This window comes from Pseudorasbora parva, chromosome 3 (genome assembly GCF_024679245.1).
Source record: "Pseudorasbora parva isolate DD20220531a chromosome 3, ASM2467924v1, whole genome shotgun sequence".
Classification (NCBI taxonomy): Eukaryota; Metazoa; Chordata; class Actinopteri; order Cypriniformes; family Gobionidae; genus Pseudorasbora; species Pseudorasbora parva.
In genome coordinates, this window is record NC_090174.1 from 44,223,331 (window position 1) to 44,246,023 (window position 22,693).

The window sequence follows — 22,693 nt, forward strand, 5'->3', positions numbered from 1 at the left end:
AGGCTGATCTAGAGATATTCTGACGTCTGAACAAACACGTCTGAGAAAGTAAAATCAGCTTAAATCTTTGCTATGTGGTTCGCAGGTTCAAGATTTGGTAATAGAGCGATTGCACTTTCCAGCATTGGATGAATCAAAAACTGACAAGGAGAACTACCAAAAGACCAGACTAGTAGGACATTGAAGGACTAGGATGTGCTGAATGAGATTATATAAAGTGCTAAATTGCAAGCAATCATTTATGAATTCAATAATTAGGAATAAATAAAAACGATGTAAAAAACAAACAACAGAAACTCTTCGGTGGCACTGACTTTTGCTCAAAATTTGCATTAAGATCAAGAGACATCTGAATCCATCAAAATATTCACAGGTTTGTTTTTATTGTGCAATGTTAAATATTGAGCTTCTATGCCAAATATGGAATGTAAGTTGCCTAAACAATGCACAGAATCTTCAAATGAAAGCTAGAAATCAAAATGAGTATGATTAATACATTTAAAAAGAAAATGGAGTGAATTCAGTGGCTCACAATCCACACACACCAGTGTCACATTAAATTTAGTTTAAAAAAAAGACTATTCTGAAGAGTCAGAATAGAGTAACTGAACAGATCTAACAGTTAAAACACTAAAACATCTTCATTTACGATACAATTAAATGACTGACAGTTTCACAACTCTGACTTGAAGCTTTGCCCCGAACAGCAACACAGATGACAATGTTTTTCATTAAATTAATTAAATTCTAAATGACTTAAACTGAAAAACATGTAATCCACAACCCATTTGAATAAATTCAGCATGTTTGGCACTTAAAAATCTCAGCCTCCTGTGGACTAGCAAGGGTTTGCAGGAGATTGTTCAATCACCGAGAAGATCATCTGCAGAAGTATTAGAATCAAACACTGAGCCCAATGAAACTCTATGATCAGCACTAAAGCTGATCTACATGAGCCAGAATCATGTTTCAACATTGAAGAATGAAAACAGCAGGATGAAAATGAAATCCTAAAATCACTGATGGAATGTACTCCGCTCTGGAAATATTAGCATCTCTGCACAGCCAACAGGCAACATGGTAGAAAAATTATAATCCCAAACAGCACTTTTGTGAAGCACTGATATAATACATTCAACAGATCTAAAGCACTCAAGAGTCTTATTTACACTCCAGAGTCTTTGTCTCTGCTTTATCTCAGTGTGTTTTGATGGTTGCATATCCAAAAATCAGAGCATCTGATCTCAGTATGTCAATGCTGATATAGGACCTCCGTATAATCCCGAAAGAGTATTTGGTTTGGCCAGTTTGGCATGTAGTGCAACATCACTATATAAATCCTTTAAAAATTAAGCTCGCAGATCCACTCTGGTCTGATCTTTAGCGTCCCGCAGCTCATAACAGCCCTTCGTTTTCAAAGCTGCTGTGCATGAGAGAGAAGGCAAATGGTACAAACTTGATGCCAGCGCCACTGTAGAACTTATTTTGAAACTCCACCCTAAGGACAAAGAGACAATTTCTGCATGAATCATTTGTGTTCATTGCTAACTTTAATGTGTTTGCTGAATATTGATGTAGAAATTTCGCCTGTGCTACTGGACTACAATAATGGCTTTGTGATGGTGGTGTGTATTTGAGGTGTTGTACTGACCAGTGGAGTCTGAGAGCATGAAGGAAGGCTGAAAGTCCCTCCATCACCAGCAGGATGGACACAGTGAGGACAGCAAACAGTCCAAAGGCAGGCACCAGGAGCACAACACCCCAACTGGTGTCCACACGTAGGCCGTCCCGCATCACCATCGCCCACAACACTTCAGAGAGCTCTGGATCACAACAAAACGTTTCATTTTAATGGACCATGTTCAAGCCTATTTTTATGGCCATTTTGTACATGCCTGGCTGTTAGGTCAGTATTATTTGGAATGCTTGAATCTAGTCTAGCAGTTCTCAACCTATTTAAACAGGGTATATACAGCAATCCTTAAGTTAAATGTACTACTTTTTAATACCTTTTTTACTACCTTCAGAATATTTTTTAAAACCATCACGACACTGAATTGCAAGTGTTAATCAGCGACCTTTCTATTATTTACACAGATTTTGACATATATATCATAGCTATCAAAATCCAGTGTTCGGCATTTTGCGTACGTGAGTTTTTGTTGTAGATGTCTATTTAAAAAAAAAAAAAAATTGTGTACTGTGCTAATTAATTGAGACTTCTTACAGCTCTTACAGGTTGTTGGCCTTGTCTGTTTCGTTGCTTCTATTACTCTCCCCTTTTTTGTAAGTCGCTTTGGATAAAAGCGTCTGCTAAATGATTAAATGTAAATATATATAACATACAAAAAAGAATAGATTTAGAATCGACACCAGGAGGAAATCTGTTATAAGTTATCATTCAGACACAGTAAAATAGATCTCAACATTCACAAAGGTTGGTTAAGGAGAAGCATTACTGCATACACATTTGATTTCAATTAATAATTAGCAATGCAGCAATTAAATTATTTAGTGTTTTTTTTTCAACAACAAAACCTGAGCCAAATATCACATTTCTATAACTGTGGTAAGTTGTTGAATTTAAGAAAATACTAAAAACTAGTAAATCGATTAAAAACTTTAACTAGATTAAGCACACATTTTTTCTGTGTGATTATTCTAGCAATTAATCGCAATAAAAAAATGTTTTTAATATTTTTTTAATATAATGATTTTACAGTTAATCAAATTAATGTAGAAACAACATAAAGATTATATTACTTGTTTAAATGGCATCTTTTTATGAATGAAGGCCAGTATTACTGATATTCATACATACAGCGACTGATTTTTTTAAAAACATTTATTATTAGGCTTCAAAAATATAACAGTTTTTAATTTAAGTAAACTTAAAACAATGCTAACATAAACCCATAATAAATGTCATGTTTACTCCTGCCCTTCCTGTCTTAAAGGTTAGGAAATATACAGAAATGTAATAAAGTTATCAGTTATATGCAGTCTGCACTGCATAAACTATAAATTAAATAGTTAATCCTTATTAAAGCTACAAAAGTTATTTAGTCAAGAGCAGCGAGTCATTTTCTCTGTTCCCTTTGTTCTTTAACTTTACTGACAGGAAGCTTTATTGGCTGCTGTCCCTTTAAGAGCAGACAGACACGCGGATCTCACTGTTTACTGTCTATGGATCTGTCTATTATTAATACTGTCTATTATTATTATTATTATTAATACTGTCTAATACTGTCTATTATTATGGAAAAAAAATAATACCTCTGAGACCACATTTAACACTTTTAATGGCCTTAAATTTGACAAATTTGATTTATCACTTTTTAATACTTTTTACCGCGGACACCCTGTTAAATTATATGGTTAGTTCACCCAAATGAAAATTTCTTTCAATTATAACTCATATTACTCAAGACATTCATTCATCTTTGGCATACAAATTATATTTTTTATTCAATCTTGTAAAGAAGTTTCTGTCCCTCCATTGCAACTACCAAGTATCAGAAAGGTAATAAAGAGATCATTAACTAATCCATGTGACTCCAGTGGACTGTTAATGCACATTGGCAATATTTTGTGTGGATGGATTATTTGCATGAATTATTTTTATGATGTCTTTACTAACTTTCTGGGGCTTGAAAATGGTAGTTGTGTAGGCTGTCAATGGAGGTTCAGAATGCTCTCAGATTTCATTAAAAAGATCTTTATTTGTGTTCCAAAGACAAACAAAATTCAAAACCATTTCATTTATTGAGATGTGAACAGATATGTGCCGGCTGCATATCACTGAAAACACTAAAAGCACTCATAAATTGAATCCACAAGTGGAAATTTTTGCATTTTTCTGAGCTTTTTCATTCTGGGTTGAAAAGCCAAATCAAAGCAATGTCACAGAATCTAGTGCAGAAGCATCTGTGATTGGCTGCTGGGGCTGAAGGGGCACGATTCTACATCAGCAGGTTCCGAGCACTTCTCTACATTTCTCCATAAGACCGAACTCTTTTAAGCCTATCACTGCACACAACGAGATCACAATTTAGTGGAGAATTCAAACAACATGCAGAGCAGTTTCTGTGCAATATGTTTAATAACGCTTGCAAAACGGATCATAGATTGTATATGGACTGGAGTAAGCATGTTTCAAGTTGTGGACATATTTCACATTGTCTAGTATTACATCTTCTTCAAATGAAATACTGTATATGTGCAAATAAGGACACCGATAGAGCGGTACGTCTGATCAGGAACGCAATAACGAGGAATTATTCTGATACACAGAAGACAATGATGTAGACCGACAATTCAAAGAACAATTGTCAAAAATTAACTGCCTTTATTTTTTCGGTGTTACACTGACATAGTGCTCATAAATGTAGTGAAAATATTATTAGAGCTTTTAAATGTTCTTCCGTGTTTCTTCCTCGTTTTTTGAGTTTGGTGTGATATAGGGTTAGATTCTTTAAATGCACGAAGGCCCCCCATTGTAGGCTAAAATATTTCATCGAGTATTTCTGCTGTAATTATGATAAAGCCGCTTGTTTCAAATTATTTTATTAAATACACTAGAAGTATATTAAATTAATCAGCAAACCACAATTTACTTTTTGTTTCCAGAAGTTTCAATGACTATGTTCTTCAATAAAATCAAAAGTTGTTGAAGGCAAAATTAAGATATATTGTTGCAGTTACTTTTTTGACCGTTTAAGCACTCATACAAAATTGAACACGGTCCGTCATGGATGTGTTACTTACGGGCGTGTGCCAGGCTGAGAGCCCACAGGCGGAGGTAAGACGCAGTGTTTGAGATGCAGCCCAGACAGTACTCTATAGTGTGGATGGACTGATTGAGGAACAGATCTGCAAAATCAAGCTGGAGAAGAAAAGAAACTTTGTTAGGCTCATAGGGAAAGTTGTTTGTGTACTGAACTGGTTCTGAATGTCTCACCTCCTCTGATTGGCTGTCAGAGCTGGAGGAGTGGCTGTCCAGGCTGCTGCCTTCCTCCATATTATGAGCGTGCATGAGAGAGAGCTCCTCCTCACTGCTCCGTCGTACACGCTGATAACCCTACAGAGAGAGAGAGAGAGAGAGAGAGAGAGAGAAACATTTCAGCATATGAATGGTGTTTTGTGTTGTAGGTGTTCGTTGCACATATTGATCTTAGAGAAAATGAGCCAACGGGATTCAGCTAACTGGAGAACATGCACACAAAAAGAGGTTCCTCACCCTGTACATGTTCAGGCGATCTCTGCCCTTGTGTTGCCAGTAGAGGTAGAGAGGTTTTCCCAATAATAAGACAGGCACAGAGAACACGGCCACAATCACCAGAAACACCTGAAGCCCAGCCTTTGGAAAAGAGGGAAAGTAAATACATTTTTATTTATTTTTTTAAACAAATCCGAACCATAATTTTTTTTTTAGCATGTAAAAGTGGAATGGCTGCACATCTAGGTTCTTTGACTCTAACCTGTCCTGGGAAAAGGGGTCGGTTAGAGTCCTCCTGCATCAGGAACATGTTGATAAAGTGGATGAGGATACTGGGAGCTGTCTGAGAGTCTAGGACTGTGAAAAACAGCCACTTATAGACGATCATGAAGACCAGATAGCCAAAGAGACACAACAGGAACAGCAGCTCAGGGATAAATATCAGGTACAGATTATATGTCCTTCTGAAGTGCCTGAAGAGAAGAACAAAATGAAGCACTAGAAAGATCAAAGTCACAACCATTTTAAACCGATCTAATGAAAATAGCATTTCAAATATCTCACAGGTGATTGAAAGCGCCGAGGACGACTCCAAAAGTCATGTGGATTATTCCTACAATCACAGACATCTTCATCTTATAGGAGTTCAGGAAGGTGAGACGGTTTGATGCTAGGTTCCAAATCTACAGAGTGCAAATCAAATATTATTCAATGAAAAATAACAAAACATTTTATCACGATTATAAAAACAGAGCTTGTCATTCACCCAGGAAAACAATTAAGGTATAAAGTAAATTGACATGCATACATTCCTAAGTGTGCACTCTGGCAATATTCTACATTAAAGGGTAAGTTCACCCAAAAATAAAATTGATGTCATTAATGACTCACCCTAATGTCGTTCTACACCCATAAGACCACCGTTCATCATCGGAACACAGTTTAAGATATTTTATATTTAGTCTGACAGCGTATCTAAGTCTACACTATACCGCATTTGTTTTCAAACCTCAAATAAAGATTCAAACGGTCATTAATTCATAATTTGGATCGCGAGTCAAACTGCCAAACTGCTGAAATCACGTGACACTGGCGATCCGAATCATGAATCAAAACGCTGTTTCATAACCGTTTGAATCTTTATTTGAGGTTTGAAAACAAATGAGGAAGAGAAGATAATGCTGAATAAAGTCGTAGTTTTTGTTAATTTTGGACCAAAATATATTTTCGATGCTTCAAGAGATTCTAACTAACTAACTAACTAACTAACTAACTGATGTCACATATGGACTACTTTGATGATGTTTTCTAGGGCTGTAACGATATGCGATATGAAATCGAAATCGCAATACGCAGGTCCACGAACCTGTATCGCGATGTGAGGAGGCAGAATCGCGACACACCCCTTCCAACTCCCAGAATTATCCTTCCTGTCCAGGTCCAACTTTTAAGTCAGCAGTATGGCAACATTTCAGCTACCCGGTGGAGAACAAGGATGGCAATCGTGTAGTTGACAAGACCCACAAAATTTGCCGTAAGTGTTTCAAGAAGCTTCCCCAACTGGCTGGCAACGTGGTGTGAGCGTGGCGTTTCTGTTGCGTGTCATCCGTGGGGCGGCTGCGTGGCGTTTTCTCTTTCTTTGCACACCAGAAGCGTGTCTGACGCGGCGCTTCTGTTGGTATTGATGTACAGGAGGCCCTATACTTCATGGTAATATATATTGCCTATTGGTACCGCAAAGAAAATGTCGGCAGTAGCCTATTGACCATACAGATATATGGTATTGACGGCAAAATAGGCTACAGAATAAAACTGTTTTGTCCCCCCCATATCGAGGTTTGTATCGTACCGTGGGTCAAAAATCGTGATACGAACCGAATCGTGGGTTTGGTGTATCGTTACAGCCCTAATGTTTTCATTCCCTTTCTGTGTTCCGAAGATGAACGGAGGTCTTGCGGGTGTGGAACGACATTAGGGTGAGTCATTAATGACATCAATTTCATTTTTGAGTGAACTAACCCTTTAAGTTGCACTCCTGAATTTGAGTTCTTATTATTGTGTGGTTTATGTATATTTTGTTATAACTAGAACGTTCGTTCACTGGTAAGAACTTACCTACGTAATAACTGTACATTATGTGTTGTATGTATACTGTGGTGGAATATCAATCTATGCTTTAAACAAACCATAGACTTGTTTGTATGGCGGTGAAAGTAAAGTGGTTCAACTGTTTTGACTACATAGCAATAAAATGAAGTCAAAGACCTACCGGGTCTATTCCCAGAGGATAGGGCCCTTTAAAGACTCCTGTGATGTTTGGATTAAGTGCCAGGAAGTTATTAAAGCGGACTGTGTTCATACTTAGGAGGAGGAGGGGGAAAAAAGAGCACATTAGAGCCACATACATAATGTATATGTGAATTCTGCTGTTCCTTAAAAATAAGACTGCATTGCATCATCTCTTCACCAGCACCCTAGCTACAAATATTGTCTTTCAAGAGGATTTCCACTTTATTCGCCATTTATTGATTTCATCAGCTGTATGATTGCAGGGATTACACTACCATTCATAAGTTTGAGGTTGGTAAGATTTTGAATGTTTTTTAAATATTTTTCTACTGCTCTGATATTATTTAATAAAAAATACAGTAAAAACTGGAATATTGTGAAATATTATTACAATTTAAAATAACAATTTTCTATTTTAATATATTTTGATATGCATTTTATTCCTGTGATGGCCAAGCTGATCTTTATATATATATATATATATATAAAACATTTTTAAGAATGCAGTACACAAAATTCTGCGCTTTGAACACTCACTTCCAGTCTCCATGATTGAACATGGCGCTGACGTTCCACCCCGAGCCGAACAGGTTGAGTGATTTGGAGAAGCAGTCGTTGTATATTAATCCGGTGTAGACTGAAAATATGCCCATCAACAGGATGATGTAACGGCCCTCAAAAAAAATGTTCCAGATCTAAACAAATGAATAGAGTTTTAATCACTCATCACTCAAACTGTAACCCAATTAACAGAAACAGAAACAGTAAACTATTAGCAATGCTTAATAATGTCTTAGCATTCCATTTCCTTTATCAACCACATTTAAATGAATCAAAGTTAATTCTCGGCTGTAGGCAAATACAACCACACCATAACAGCAAGTTGAATGCACCTCATTCCTGGTTTTCTTCAGTTTGCGATCATTCTCGAAGAGAACCATCCACACAGCAAACAGTGCCATGATGATGCCATGCCCGAGGTCTCCAAACATCACCGCAAACAGGAAGGGAAAGGTAATGATTGTATATGGAGCTGTAAGAAGGAGTGATAATAAAAATATATTTTATCTAAGCATATATATGTATGAAGTATTAAGGACAAAACGGGGACATATATACACTGATCAGGCATAACATTATGACCTATATATTCCTAATATTGTGTTGGTCCTCCTTTTGCTGCCAAAACAGCCCTGACACGTTGAGGCATGGACTCCACTAGACCCCTTAAGGCGTGGTGTAGTATCTGGGACCAAGATGTTAGCAGCAGATCCTTTAAGTCCTGTAAGTTGCGAGTGGGGACCTCCATAGATCGGACTTGTTTGTTCAGCATGTCCCAGAGATGCTTGATTCAGATCTGGGGAATTTGGAGGACAAATCAACACCTCAAACTTCAACCTCCTCCTCGAACCATTCCTGAACCATTTTCGCTTTGTGGTAAGGCGCATTATCCTGGTGAAAGAGGTCATAGCCACCAGGGAATACCATTTCCATGAAAGGGTCCACATGGTCTGCAACAATTTTTAGGGACCGTAGGTAGTACATATCAAAGTAACATCCACATGGATGGCAGGACCCAAGGTTTCCCAGCAGAACATTGCCAAAAGCATCACACTGCCTCCACCGGCTTTCCTTCTTTTTCATAGGGCGTCCTGATGCCATGTGTTTCCCAGGTAAGCGTCGCAGACGCACCCAGCCATCCATGTGACGTAAAAGAAAACGTGATTCATCAGACCAGGCCACCTTCTTCCATGGCTCTGTGGTCCATTTTTGATGCTTACGTGCCCACTGTTGGTGATTTAGGCGGGGGACAGGGGTCAGCATAGGCCCCCTGACTGGTCTGCGGCTATGCAGCCCCATACACAACAAACTGTGATACACTGTGTATTTTGACACCTTTCTATCAGAACCTGCATTAACTTCTTGAGCAATCTGAGCTAAAGTAGCTCGTCTGTTTGATCGGACCTCACAGGCAAGCCTTCGCTCCCCTCCTCCATCAATGAGCCTTGGCAACCCATGACCCTGTCACCGGTTCACCACTGTTCCTTCCTTAACCCACTTTTGATAGATACTGACCACTGTAGACCAGGAACACCCCACAAGAGCTGCATTTTCAGAGATGCTCTGACTTGCTCGAATCCTTACACTTACACATACATTTTTCCTGCTTCTAATGCGTCAACTTTGAGGACAAAATGTTTACTTGTTGCCCAATACATCCCATCCACTAACAGGTGCCACAGGTCAGCGGCTATAATGTCATGCCTGATTGGTGTGTGTGTGTGTGTGTATATTACACATATACACATACATACATATATATATATATATATATATATATATATATATATATATATATATATATATATATATATATATATATATATATATATATATATATATACACACACACACACACACACATATACATACATACATATATATATATATATATATATATATATATATATATATATATATAAGGGCCGGAACTTTAACACGTTAATTAAGATTAATTAACTACGGGACATTAACACGCTAATTAATCACTCAAAAAAAAAAATTTTTTAACCACACTTATTTTTGCACCGTGGAACGTTTTTCAATGAATGAGTTTGGACGGACCGATTATACTGGAACACCAACTAGCACTCACGAGTCACGATAACAACAAACCAGTGTGAACATGAACGAAGAAGCTGATGAGACCACTTTGCTTGGCCCTGTGGATGGGAAATTTTGTTTTAAAAAACGAAAGGATGGAAGTGTCAACAAGAGCATGGTTGTGTACAAGCTATACAACAAGGAATTTGCATATCACCGCAGCACATCGAGCCTCAAATATCCCAAATATGCTTTTGCTAAACTTAATGGCAAACATTGCACTGGTCTGCTGGACTGAAATAAATAAACAATATTTTGTTGATTAAGCTTATGTATTCAGTCATTATTCAATGGTATAGTAAAAATACATGTGAAAAATTACTTCTCATTGTTCCAGGTCAAATATTTATATGCAATTAAAATACGATTAATTTTGATTAATTAATTACAAAGCCTCTAATTAATTAGATTTTTTTTTTTATCGAGCCCCGGCCCTAATATATATATATATATATATATATATATATATATGATTGAGGATGTATAAATGTCTTCTTTTAAACAGCTGCCCTCTTACCTGGGTTGACCTCTCTGTAGCTGCCAACGCCATAGGCGTCCACTATATTCTGAAAACCTGAGGTAAACTTGTTGGTCCGTATGAGGGTCGGTGGAGTGTCACTGCTTGGGATACGATTGACAAATGAGGGAACTGTGGCTCCACTCTTCCTCTAATGGAATAAAATACCAAAAATAGCACAGCAGAGTTAAGGGATATGTGCATTCAAATCAGTCAGATGTATTTGAATGAATGCGCCATCGGAAATAATAATGAAATAATAAGTTGCTTACAGATCCATCCTCTAGCGCTCTCCGAAGAGCAGGCAGATCATTGACAGGACACCACACCTCAGCTATGAGGCACTTGTTTGTGACATCAAAACTGCAGAGGTTGAGGATGTGGTATATGGCCTTCATTTTCTTAACTTGGATTACCCAAACGTACACAGACTCCGAGGCCTTGATCAACACCTGCCTCAGGTAATCCTCAGTGCGGTAAAGAACCTATGATGAAAACCATTTCAACAACAGGTTCAAAAATACATCAAGCTAAACCACTTTTTAAGTGCTGAACATAAAAGAGTCTTTTAAAACGACCCAAGAGTGATGGTTCAAAAAGGAGGCCTTAGCAAACTTCAAAAGGCTTAAAATTAATAAAATAAAATGTACTTATTTAATCATGTTTATTTACTTTAAATCTCATTTAAAATGCTAAAAATGTAAACTGCAGTAAAAAAAAAATGCTCTTCATAACAAACAGTTCTTGAAATTTCTGGAACAATTATAAATAATTATGGTTAATTAATTTAATATATATTATTAATAAGTATGCCAATAGGATGAGTGTATTTTCCAAAAGTTCAACGACACATGACTCTAGTAACCACATGGCAATTGTTGCCCTAGTTTCTGAACTTTGCCCTTAGATGAACATAAAAGCCTTTTGCCCTGCTTTTCAGCAAATATCTTTAATCAATCAAGAAACATTTTATAAGCACAGAAACAACCAACATTTATTTTCATGAATGACTTTTCCTATATTTTATTCAGTTTATGAAACTTCAGTGTGTGTTGAGAGAGTATCAAATACACAAGATTCACTAGTGGAGACTTATCCAGAGCCTAGGCCTCATGAATATCATGTGCTGAGCTGGGCCACTAACACAATCTTCTCTTTCTTACAAAGCGGTCACAAGTAAACTCAAATACCCTCAAACCTAACCTCCCCACCTACATTCCTCGACTGCATGGCTAGCTTGAGCTTGTTAGTGAAGATTGCTAAGGTTGTTTTCATAAAATACATATTACAATAAAATTAGCTACTGCTGATTTGATTCATGTCAGCTAATAGTTTCCAGGACAGATGTTTCGGTGAGTCCTACCACACACTTTCCAGGTCAGGGCAAAAGTGTGCTTAAACGTGTAGTTTGAACATTTTGTGCATTTTCACTCTTGAAATAGTTAACAATTGGTCAAGGAATCCTGTGTTTTTACCAGGGGTTAACAATTAATCCAGGGTATTCATAAACAAACTTTTTACATTGTGCATTACTAAAAACTGGGTCAGCTTTAATATTTGCATATTTGTTGTGTCAGTGTCATTGATTGGATGAAAGCAGCATGCAACTTGTTTATATAAACCAATCCTGCTCCTGGAGGGTCACCATCCTGCAAAGTTTAGCTCCAACCCTAATTATACACACCTGAAGCAGCTAATCAAGGTCTTACTAAGCATTCTAGAAACTTCCAGGTTGGGGTGTTGAAGCAATTTGGAGCTAAACTCTGCTGGACAGCGTCAGTGTTTGAAGTTTGGACACCTCTGACATAAAGGCTCGAGCATTGCTCATCCTCATTATATACAGTATATTGTCGACTGTACTATCAAGTTTGTTTTCTGAATTGACTTTTCGGACTCTAATGGCAAGAATGAAACTGTCTTTTCATCAATCCAACGTGTTTTTAACAAATGTGTTTTCAGTAAAAAGAATACATTAATTACAAGCGTAGATAAATACAATATAACAAAGTTACAAATAAAGTACGGTCTAACTGTAGTATTCATTTCAGGTAAAGACATTTTATAATTCAATGTAAAATAAAACTATGTTCAGATTATACAAATATAGATTATACAAACTATACAAATTTAATATATATTAATATTTGATAAAGCTGTGTTTTGTTGTTTGATTAACATCAATGACAGACAACTGCAGGTATTTATAGGCTGCTTTCACTTTAAGACCAAATGCATGGATCCAATATAATGATACGCATCCAATTTCTTTCTAAACTCTCCACGATGACTTAAGACATAACCAACCTTGTTAACAAGAATACTTGCTGAGACAAGTATTTTGACAATTTTGTGGTTGTGTGTTGGTTCAAGTGCATAGAGACACAAAAGAGGAATCAATTTGGAGTTTGTGCGCTATCTGAAACGCGTCGCTTTCTGTGGATGTGCTTTAGTTGTGTGTGGATGTGCACTCAGATAACAGCTTGAGAGTAAAGAATTACTCTGCCTCTTGTAGCAGTGGAATGGTGTAATAGTATAAGCTACACTCTATAGTAGGGGTGGGAATCTTTTACCACCTCACGATTCATTTCGATTCCGATTATTGAGGCCACGATTCGATTCATAATCGATTTTCAATTCAAAACGATTCGATTTTAAAAATATCAAGATTAAATCCGCACCCGCCCAGACCCGTTAATATTTGGCCCGTTACCTGACCTGTGCCCGCGATAAATCACACGCTAAAATCATTCAAATTAAAATGCTTTATTTTTTATCTTGCACCTCTCAACATCAACAGCGTCATGAATGGGCTAATGAAAGAGGCTCTGCCTTTAAAGACTCGTTGTCAACAATTTCATATACTCCACTCACCAACTTTACTTTTACTCAGGGCCGGCCCTGAACAATTTGCTGCTCTAGGCAAGATTTTACTTGGTGCCCCTTGTATCAAGGTTTTTATATGTTAGTTGTGTTTTTATAATTTTTAAAATAAAAATAAACAAACACACACACACACAAAGGTGCAATAACATCAGAACATGCTGTAACAATGTAAGATGCGCAGCGCTCGTGCCTTCAAAGCTGCGTGCTTTCATTGATTTGTGTCATTTAAATATCACACTTTAATTATATTTATAGCTACTAAAACAAGCTGTGTTACAATGATGAATGATTAGCTCAAAATGTAGATCTGTATGTGCGATGAACTTTGTCTGAATTTAATACAAACACATCTCTCCCGTTTGCTCACATTTAGAGGTTACTCCTCCGTGTGATGTATGGGTTGTCAACCCTGGTTTAGGTTAAGAAATGTAATTTCTCCAAATAAGTTTTTTTTAAAGCAACCTACTTCAGTGTAGCTAATATGTTACAATTACATCGCGCTTACACTGAGGATTTGAATTGTGCGGGTGGATGGTTTGTTTCTTCTTTGATCTTTGACCTCTAGTAATCATCATGAATTAGTAAATGAATAATCACCCTGGTGAGATCACACTTACACATTACAATCTTTCACAGTCAAAATGAGAAAAGTCTCAAAAACAACTTGGTAGTGGTTGAGGAGATTCCCCCTTCTATATGTAAAGCGCTTTGGGTGTCTAGAAAAGCGCTATATAAATGTAATGAATTATTATTATTATTAACTTTAACAAATGAGAAGACAAGCTCACCAAAGAACCTGACTCACCGTGTGCAAGTCCTGAATGCGTGTGCGGAGTCCCTCCACCACATCTGTCCTCTCCTCATTACTGTTGGGGTACGGGTACAGGTGACAGTGGTAGCTATGGAAACAATACACAATCTTTTCATAACTACACATTTCTACTTTATCTTAAGAATAAAAAAATACTCTGAAATAATTCAAATAGAAGTAAATGTAACAAGGAACAAGCTATTTATAATCTTTATAAGGATCAGCAGCTCCCCTTCTGCCTCAGTGGTGCAATCAGTCAGTGTGCCTGCGCTTAAATGCAGCATATAACAAATAAAGTTCTTTAAACCAGACTGATTAACAGAATCACTAAGTACAAGTAGAATATATGAATTTAATTTAAAAACAAGTTACCAGTCACATATCTTCTTAACTTTCTGTCCAATCTGATCTCCCCAGTAGGAGATAAGGAACACCACGCTCCTGGTTGGCTCCCCCTGACAAACCAGACAGAAAACAGACAAACTTAACCATCATCAAGACTTAGATATCAATTAAATCAAGTATCCATTTGTTACCAAAAATGGTTGATGTTATAAACACCAAACTATGTTGGAGATGTCAACTAGTCTCACCGAAACAGGGTCGCCCAGAAGCTCATCTACCTCAGAGTAGCTGAGGATGGTGTAGCCCTTACACACTCTCCAGAGCATTCGCTCAAATGCCTCGATTTTCACGCTCTGGATGAGCCCAGAAATGAACCTGAGAAGCAGGGACAGAGGAATGTGAGCTCAACTTGTTTACAACAGTGGTATGAATTGAAATATTTTTGGATATTACATCTGTAACAATCCTCTATCTTTTTTATCCTGTATCTTTAAAAAAAAAAGCATACAGTAAACAGGATGTTAGATAATTAATCTTATGGGTGAAAGTTATTGATGTTAAGAGACATCACTGTCCTCTGCTGATCTGACATCCATTTAAGTTTCTCAAATAATGGTTATATTTTATACAATACAACTACATCTACCCACAGTTTGAATATGCATTAAAGGGTTCGTTCACACAAAAATAAAAATTTAGGCATCATTTACTCCAAACCCACAAGACTTTTGTTCATCTTCACAGCACACTTCAGAATCTGAGAGATGTCTGTCCATCTGTTGACAGCTATGCAACTATCACTTTGAAGCTTCAAAAAGTTCATTAACTTATAAAACTAATCCATATGAATTGAGTGGTTTAGTCCAAATTTTCTGAAGAGACAGTCACTTTTTATAATGAACAGACTGAATTTAGGCTTTTATTCACATATAAACATTGATCAGCAAACATAAACAGAAGCTCAAACAAACCTCTGTAACACGCGAAAATGAACTTGCGGAAAATCAAATGTGCTGCGTAACACCGAATGAATCTCATTGGTTCTTGCGGAAACTCAAACGTGCTGCATAACACGAGAATTAACCTCATTGGTTCTTACTGAAGCTCAAACCTGCTGCTTAACATGTGAGAATGAACCTCATTGGTTCTTACTGAAGCTCAAACCTGCTGCTTAACATGTGAGAATGAACCTCATTGGTTCTTACTGAAGCTCAAACCTGCTTAACACGCGAGAATGAACCTCATTGTTTTTTGCGGAAACTCAAACATGCTGCGTAACACGAGAATGAACCTCATTGGTTCTTGTAGAAAATCAAATGTGTTGTGTAACACAGAATGAATCTCATTGGTTCTTGCACGCCAAGCAAATATGCTTGAGCTTCTGCTTACCACAGCAGGTGTGTTGGTGTGGTGAGTTGATGAATAAACACAATTCAATCTCACATAACGCGATCGAGTCTCTTAAGGAAATGTGGACTAAACCGCTCAATTCATATGGATTTGTTTTATGATCTCCTTATGAACTTTTTAAAGCGTCAAAGTAGATGCACAGTTGTCCATAAAGGGACAGAAATCGCACAGATTTCTTTAAAAATATCTTAATTTGTCTTCATGTTGATGAACGAAGATGAACAAAGAAAGTCTTACACGTTTGGAACAACATGAGGGTGAGTACCGGTAATTAATGACAATTTTCATTTTTGTGTGAACCACATTTACATTTAATCATTTAGCAGATGTTTTTATCCAAAGCGACTTACAAAAGAGGAGAGCAGTAGAAGCAACTAAACAAACAAGGGCAACAGAATGCAAGTGCTGTAAGGAAATCTCAGTTAATCGAACAGTACACACATTTTTCTTTTTTTTAAATAAACAAATAAACAGATAATTGAATTGGATAGTTAAGTGCTAGTCTTTATTGGTCAGATGCAGCTGGAAAAGATGTGTCTTAATGCCGCCTTCACGTGATATCGGAATTATCGTAAAAATACGGGTTTCTGAGCTAAAAATTGCGCATGAACGCCCTCTGATGTCATGATTACCACTGGGAAGTTCGGAAATAATTTTGATGATACCCAAGTTCCCGAGATGGGCGTGGCATAACCGTTAAATGGCGGATGGGAGACGAATTTCTGCTGTGGCAGGTGTTTTATTCGTTTTTCCCGCAACAGTTTCATTGTCTTGTCGTTAAAGTAGTACATATTTACATAAATGAATAATCCTTTAAGCATATTGTGTATTTTAAACATGTCGAAAATCGCATCTAGTTGACCATCATTCCAGAATAGTGAGCAAGCTGACTATCTAGATAGTGTGCTAAAAGTAGCTATACAATAGGATGTATGGCTGAAAACTTCATGTTGTGCTGCTAGAGTTTGCCAGTGATTCTAAGATTTTCTGGGACCGGGAAATGACTGAAATGGTTAAAGTGTTAAAATAACATTTTCCCAAGGCGCACAAAAGTATGAACCTGGGCCCGTATTCATAAAGATTCTAAGATTCCTCTCAGAAAACTCCTAACTTAGCTTAAAAACTTTTACGTAGGAGTCTTAGCTTAAGAGCTATTCGGGACCGATCTGAGATCAACTCTGAGCAAGGAAAATACAAAAACTTTTATCTTAGTGAAGAGGCGGGGCTGACCCCGTTGCTACGTATGACAAAGTCTTTTGAAGACTGTGATTGGTTAGTTGTCCAAAAAGGGGAAAAAAGAGTTTTTTTAAGTATAGGGTCTATTCTAAGCCTTCACTTTGAAATTACAAGTGCAAATGGTTCTATTTTACCGTTCTCTCTCACTCATACACACACACATGATATATATGTATATAAATCCTTTTATTATTTACCATGCTGTTAATTTAATATAAGGTATTTAATTGGCTTAGAATTATAAACATTGTTCCACTCTTTCTATTAACATAAACATCCTCGTCTTCCGACAGTGCAATAATTCGGATGTGGGTTCCATCGATTACTCCGACAACACCAGGGAAGCCTGCTATATTCATAAATGCAGTTTTTTGAGCCTGCAAGGTGGGAATGTCCAGTGGAAATGAAATGAAGTGTGACACAATATGAGGTTCTGAAAGTGCTGTAATTGTTTGTGTGATCACTCTGCTTACAGAAGGTTGTGACAGACCTAAATCATCACTGCTGCATTGTTGCATTTTCCCAGTTGCCAAATATCGCAATGTAGCGATAACTTTCATTTCTGGCGCTATGGCATTCCTGCGCTGTGTCGGAGATGTTAGCACATTTCTAATAAGATACGTCACAAACGATCTAGTCTATAGCGTCTTATTAACTCACCGTCATTCATTGTCTGCAACATATTTCTTCTCCCTCTTTGTCTTTCTGCCATTTTCTCCGCTGCTAAAGAAACTCGTAAGCCTCTTAAAAGTCCTCGTCCTTGCTACTAACAAATTTGACCTTAAGACCTCTTTTAAGGGTTAAGATGCTTTCTGAATAACTTTTTTCTTTATTAGGATTTTTTAGTTAATTTTAAGAGTAAACGCCCACATTTCTAGGAAATTTGTTAGAATTTTGTCACTAGGAGCGACTCTTTGCATTAAAATTCTTTATGAATACGGGTCCTGGCATCCTCCATTCTTTCCGACAACAAAGCTCCTGAACACAACAATCTCGTAATCACGACTTCTGAAGTGGGAAGTAGGAAACTTCAGATAGCATGTGAAGGCAGCATAAGACACATCTTTTTACTAAAAGGCCTTAAACTAACCATTTAATGCCTGGTTTTAGTGGTGGGGGGAAAATTAGATTCTTAGAATCATCATGATGAGGACGTGGACGATTCTGAATTGATTCTCAAATGTCCAAAAATTGATTTTCTAAATGTTGATAACGTAATGTTGACAAAACGCTAAAGGCGCAACTCTGAAGTGCAATAAGTACAGTGTCCGGACCATCCGTGGCATACACATAAGAGAGACGCATAAAGGCTGACTGAGATATCCTTCTGCATTAAAAGCACGTTAGCAAGCACTTATCAGCTTCTATGAAGTTGAAGGGAAAAATTAACTGGGCAAAAGCCACACTATAAGTTATGTCAAACTAAACTAAAATATTTTCCAAACACGACAAACATATACTTTGAGAAACCATATTACACGTTTCCGACGCTCTGTTTCAAGCGCTCAATTCATTCACACATACGCAGTCGTCGACACCGAAGGTGCAGATGATGAGATTTACGTCACATTGACTGTTGGTGAGCCAGAAGAATGCAGACCAGGGAAGTAAACTTTCAGCTTTATGTTTTAACACTGCTCACCCAAGCTTGGCTCCAAGCCTCTGCATGCTGGTGTAGTCCATCACTAGTCCAGGCTCTTTCTCTAGAAACGGAAACTCTTCATACTGGGCATGCGTCGGCTCCCTCTGTTCATACACACGCAAAAACACAGCAAGAGATTAGATTTGCGCACATAAGGCTGGAGGGTATATCGAATTTTTACGATATCAATTTATATTTCATAAACAATATAGAATAAGGCGATACTGTTCATATAGATATACAGTCGTTTGATATTAGGATCTGAAAAAATAGAAAAGGAGCTGTTATGGGGAAAGTGTATAGTCCAATTTGTCTTAAACATGAGACATGCTTTATATTTATGGCTTCAAAATACCTTGTAAAATACAGTTGTATTTATGTAAAATATAGTTGACACGTATATTTAATGTTAGTTGCTCTAACATATACTTGTGCGGTTCAATGAGTTTGAGGTGTGGAGTTTTCCTCTGTGCATAATGTATATTCTCACTCTGTAAATGTTAGAAAGTCATGCAAATATTTCCATTTTGAGTGTCAGGAGTGGATGAGCCTTCTGCAAGTGAGTCTCCACTAAACTTCACACACTTCAATGAATGAATGCCGCTGTGTGCCAAACAGACAGAAGGCAACAGAACAGGAGAGCAATAATTCTGATTAAAATATAGCTATGTTTTGCTAAATAATTTTTTTGATGGGCAATATATCTGCCAGATGTAGAATTTTAAACCTACAAGTAAGAGTCATATTATGATACCGAAAACTGTAAAGTGATGATAAGAACCCAAAAATTGGATAATCAAGAAGAAGAGGTCAATAGTTAAGCCTATTTGTAAAGGCATTACTTTTTGCTCTCAAAATTCTGCCGTTCAGTGAAAATCAGGTGAATTTAAATCACCTGCATGATTCCCACAGTCCTCTGCTCTCTAGAGATTACTTCATTTCAATTACATCAGAGAGGTCGAACACAAAGAAACAAAAGCCAAGATGCAGAAAAGACTGAACTTAGGTTTTAAAGAGCTGTTGGTTTAACAAAATCAGTGAGATAATGACTGACAAAGAAAACATGTTAAATCCTTCCATCAGTCAAATGTTCCCTTTTGCTTTATGTTCAAACAAAACCTCTAAGCTTGTGACAGGGAATCACATGTCCTACCTCTACACTGTGGTGCACAAAGTTGCGTGTGATACGCAGCATATGCGTGTACTCAGTCAGTTCTAGAAGATTCTTCTGGAGTTTCTCCTTGTTCCTGGTGACCTCACTCAGCTCCAGTTCTAGTCTCTGAAGTTGCTCCTAAACCGAAGTACAAAGGCCTCAGTCATAACTAAATATCAGCATTCATATATCAGTGCACTGATATTGAAGAAAATGTGTTCCTGGAAGATATCAAGTAGGGAACTGTAAAACAGACTTCAAACTGATTGATTGACATTAATGTAAAATACAGGCAAGGGCAGTGAGAGATACGAGACCAGTGCGGCACACCGGCCTCATGCCGTACTCTCTCAGCCCTCAGACTCATACTGCTTGCCACAATGGATTAAATTAAGACAAAACCAAATTATGGATATGCAAATAGATTTAAGATAATCCCAAATATTATATCAGTGTAAATCATGGGGAGATTTTACATTTTATAAAAAGTTATATATAACAAATTGAAAATAACTATCTCAGCTAGGTTTTAAACAATTTGACAAAGTCTGAATGGGTTAAGTAGCCATGAAAAGAATGAAATGGAATACAATTATATTCAAAGCAGGGCTCTAGTTTAGCTAGAGCAAAAAATACATTTGAATGTGTCTGAACGATCAACTGATAACACTAGAGCCGAACAAATGAACAGTGTTGAACTGATCTCACCATTATGACCATCACATGTTTGGGTAAGGGTGCAGCTGGGTTCACCTCCCCTTCAGGCAGTGGGATGTCTTCTTTTTTAATTTCCCTCAGAAGGTATCCTGTTACACAAGTCCACTTTGAGTTCATGCTGTTGATTTACTTTGGGGAATCATCATTTGCACACACTATCAATGTCGGTTTATGAGCTTTGATCAAGCGCCATCACAACATATTAAAAGTTAAACACACCTTACTGAATGAACTCAACTGAATGCAAAGTGAATAACCTTTTGTATATATCTTAGCTTCAAACTATCGAGAATGTATGTGCCTTGTGATGAGAAAGTATTGAGACTCTTTAGCAGCACTATCATATTAATGCAATACTGTACACATCAAAACATGATTTTTGAATTACGCCCTTTTTGCCCTACAAATTTAAGCTTTTACCTAGAATCCTCTCCATCTCTTCACATTTCTTGATTTCATTGACAAACTTGCGCTGAAAAGAGTTCACACTTGGGTTGAGCTGAAACAAATGAAGGAAAACATATCTGACAATAAATCAAAGATGATTGAAATATTCTACACATATTATACTAATAAATTCAATATGATATCTTTCATAAATAGGTCATTAACACACAACAGATTAGTAGATCATGTACATTCAAATAATAATAATAATAATAATATTAATAAACTAAAATATTGAAATGAATGTTCAATGACATAAATTTACACTTGAAGTTAAACATTGCATGAGGTTTTCTTTGTTAATGGCTTATTAATAAGTGTGCTTGAAGTTGACATTTCAACAATGTAAGTCAAACTATGATATTTGATCACGTGTGAACACACAAGCCAAACCAATATTTCAAAAAGGAAATAGACGTAATCAACGCATTATTGAGACTATAGCCTACACTTACGTCTCTGAACTCCACCAGCCCGAGCTCGCCGAGTTCACTGATGCAGTCGTAAGCGGATCCGGACTGCAGAAAGAGCTGGCCCAGACACATCTCCTCACTCCGAAACAACGAACCCATGTTGACAAAACACGTCCTTTCCACACCAGATGAGGGTTAAGAAGTGTTCAATAATCCGGGCAGTGAAGTTAAGGGTGAATAAAACGCCTACAGGTCCGGGTTATGTGATGGCTGGACCCCGTTGTGGGGCGGACTGGACTGGACTGATGAATGAATGGATGGATGGATGTCAGCGCTGGGGCTCTAACTTCAACTTCAGCCGCTTACTCAGTGACACGTCTCCCGTCTTCAATCCCAACAGCCACATCTGACAACTGAAGACCCGCTGTTAGTCTCTATACGAATCCGATCCAAAACTCCAGTACTGTTTGGTCGTCCATCGCAGTTTGAATTTTGGCTGAAGTCCCACGGCACCAGTCTTATAAGTGACTTTCCGCTGTAATTCGCGGCTGTCTTCGTTCCAGATAGCACCGAGCTAGACAGCTACTGTCGAAGGTGTTTGGCCTCTCATTCAGTAATTTGATTTCAGTAAGTTGCCCCCTGTGGTCTTTGTACAGACAATTATGTAATGTTTAATAACAGTTGTTAGTTAGTCAGCCGTGTTTGTTTCTGCCCGTCTCTTCCGACACGAACCTCGTATACAGCCCAAACTTCTTGGTCCGTCAGAGTAAAGACTCGGAACTTACTTTCCACAGTTGAGCTACACTTCAAAATAAAAGTCTCGGCTCTTTTGCGCTATATTAAAATTAAACGCTGCGCTGGAATTGAACGATTTAAAACGCATTAAAACAACACAATTAAATTACTTGTGCGGTTTAAAAAATAATTCGTATATTTAAAAAAAATATA

The 22,693-nt window shown here is 37.3% G+C and overlaps 1 protein-coding gene across 1 annotated transcript; it reads right to left on the reverse strand.

The window, feature by feature from the left end:
* Positions 1-360: 360 nt before the first annotated feature.
* atp6v0a2b (ATPase H+ transporting V0 subunit a2b) lies at positions 361-22,548 on the reverse strand. The gene is made up of 20 exons (XM_067439053.1): positions 21,788-22,548; positions 21,306-21,384; positions 20,877-20,974; positions 20,169-20,306; positions 19,016-19,119; positions 14,976-15,102; positions 14,755-14,837; positions 14,377-14,470; positions 10,961-11,173; positions 10,689-10,839; positions 8,401-8,540; positions 8,045-8,202; positions 7,488-7,578; positions 5,783-5,901; positions 5,481-5,691; positions 5,240-5,359; positions 4,961-5,080; positions 4,768-4,885; positions 1,652-1,823; positions 361-1,498 (listed from the first exon to the last, which is right to left on the reverse strand). Exons 1-20 carry the CDS (start codon positions 21,902-21,904, stop codon positions 1,396-1,398), a joined length of 2,556 nt encoding a protein of 851 aa, XP_067295154.1. The 5' UTR covers positions 21,905-22,548; the 3' UTR covers positions 361-1,395.
* Positions 22,549-22,693: the final 145 nt, after the last annotated feature.

Coding starts and splice junctions, on each gene's coding strand:
- atp6v0a2b (XM_067439053.1), bottom strand. CDS start 21,904: ATGGGTTCGTTGTTTCGGAGTGAGGAGATGTGTCTGGGCCAGCTCTTT. Junction 5,692..5,782: donor CTCGGCGCTTTCAATCACCT/GTGAGATATTTG, acceptor TCTTCTCTTCAG/GCACTTCAGAAGGACATATA. Junction 1,499..1,651: donor CATGCTCTCAGACTCCACTG/GTCAGTACAACA, acceptor CTTTGTCCTTAG/GGTGGAGTTTCAAAATAAGT.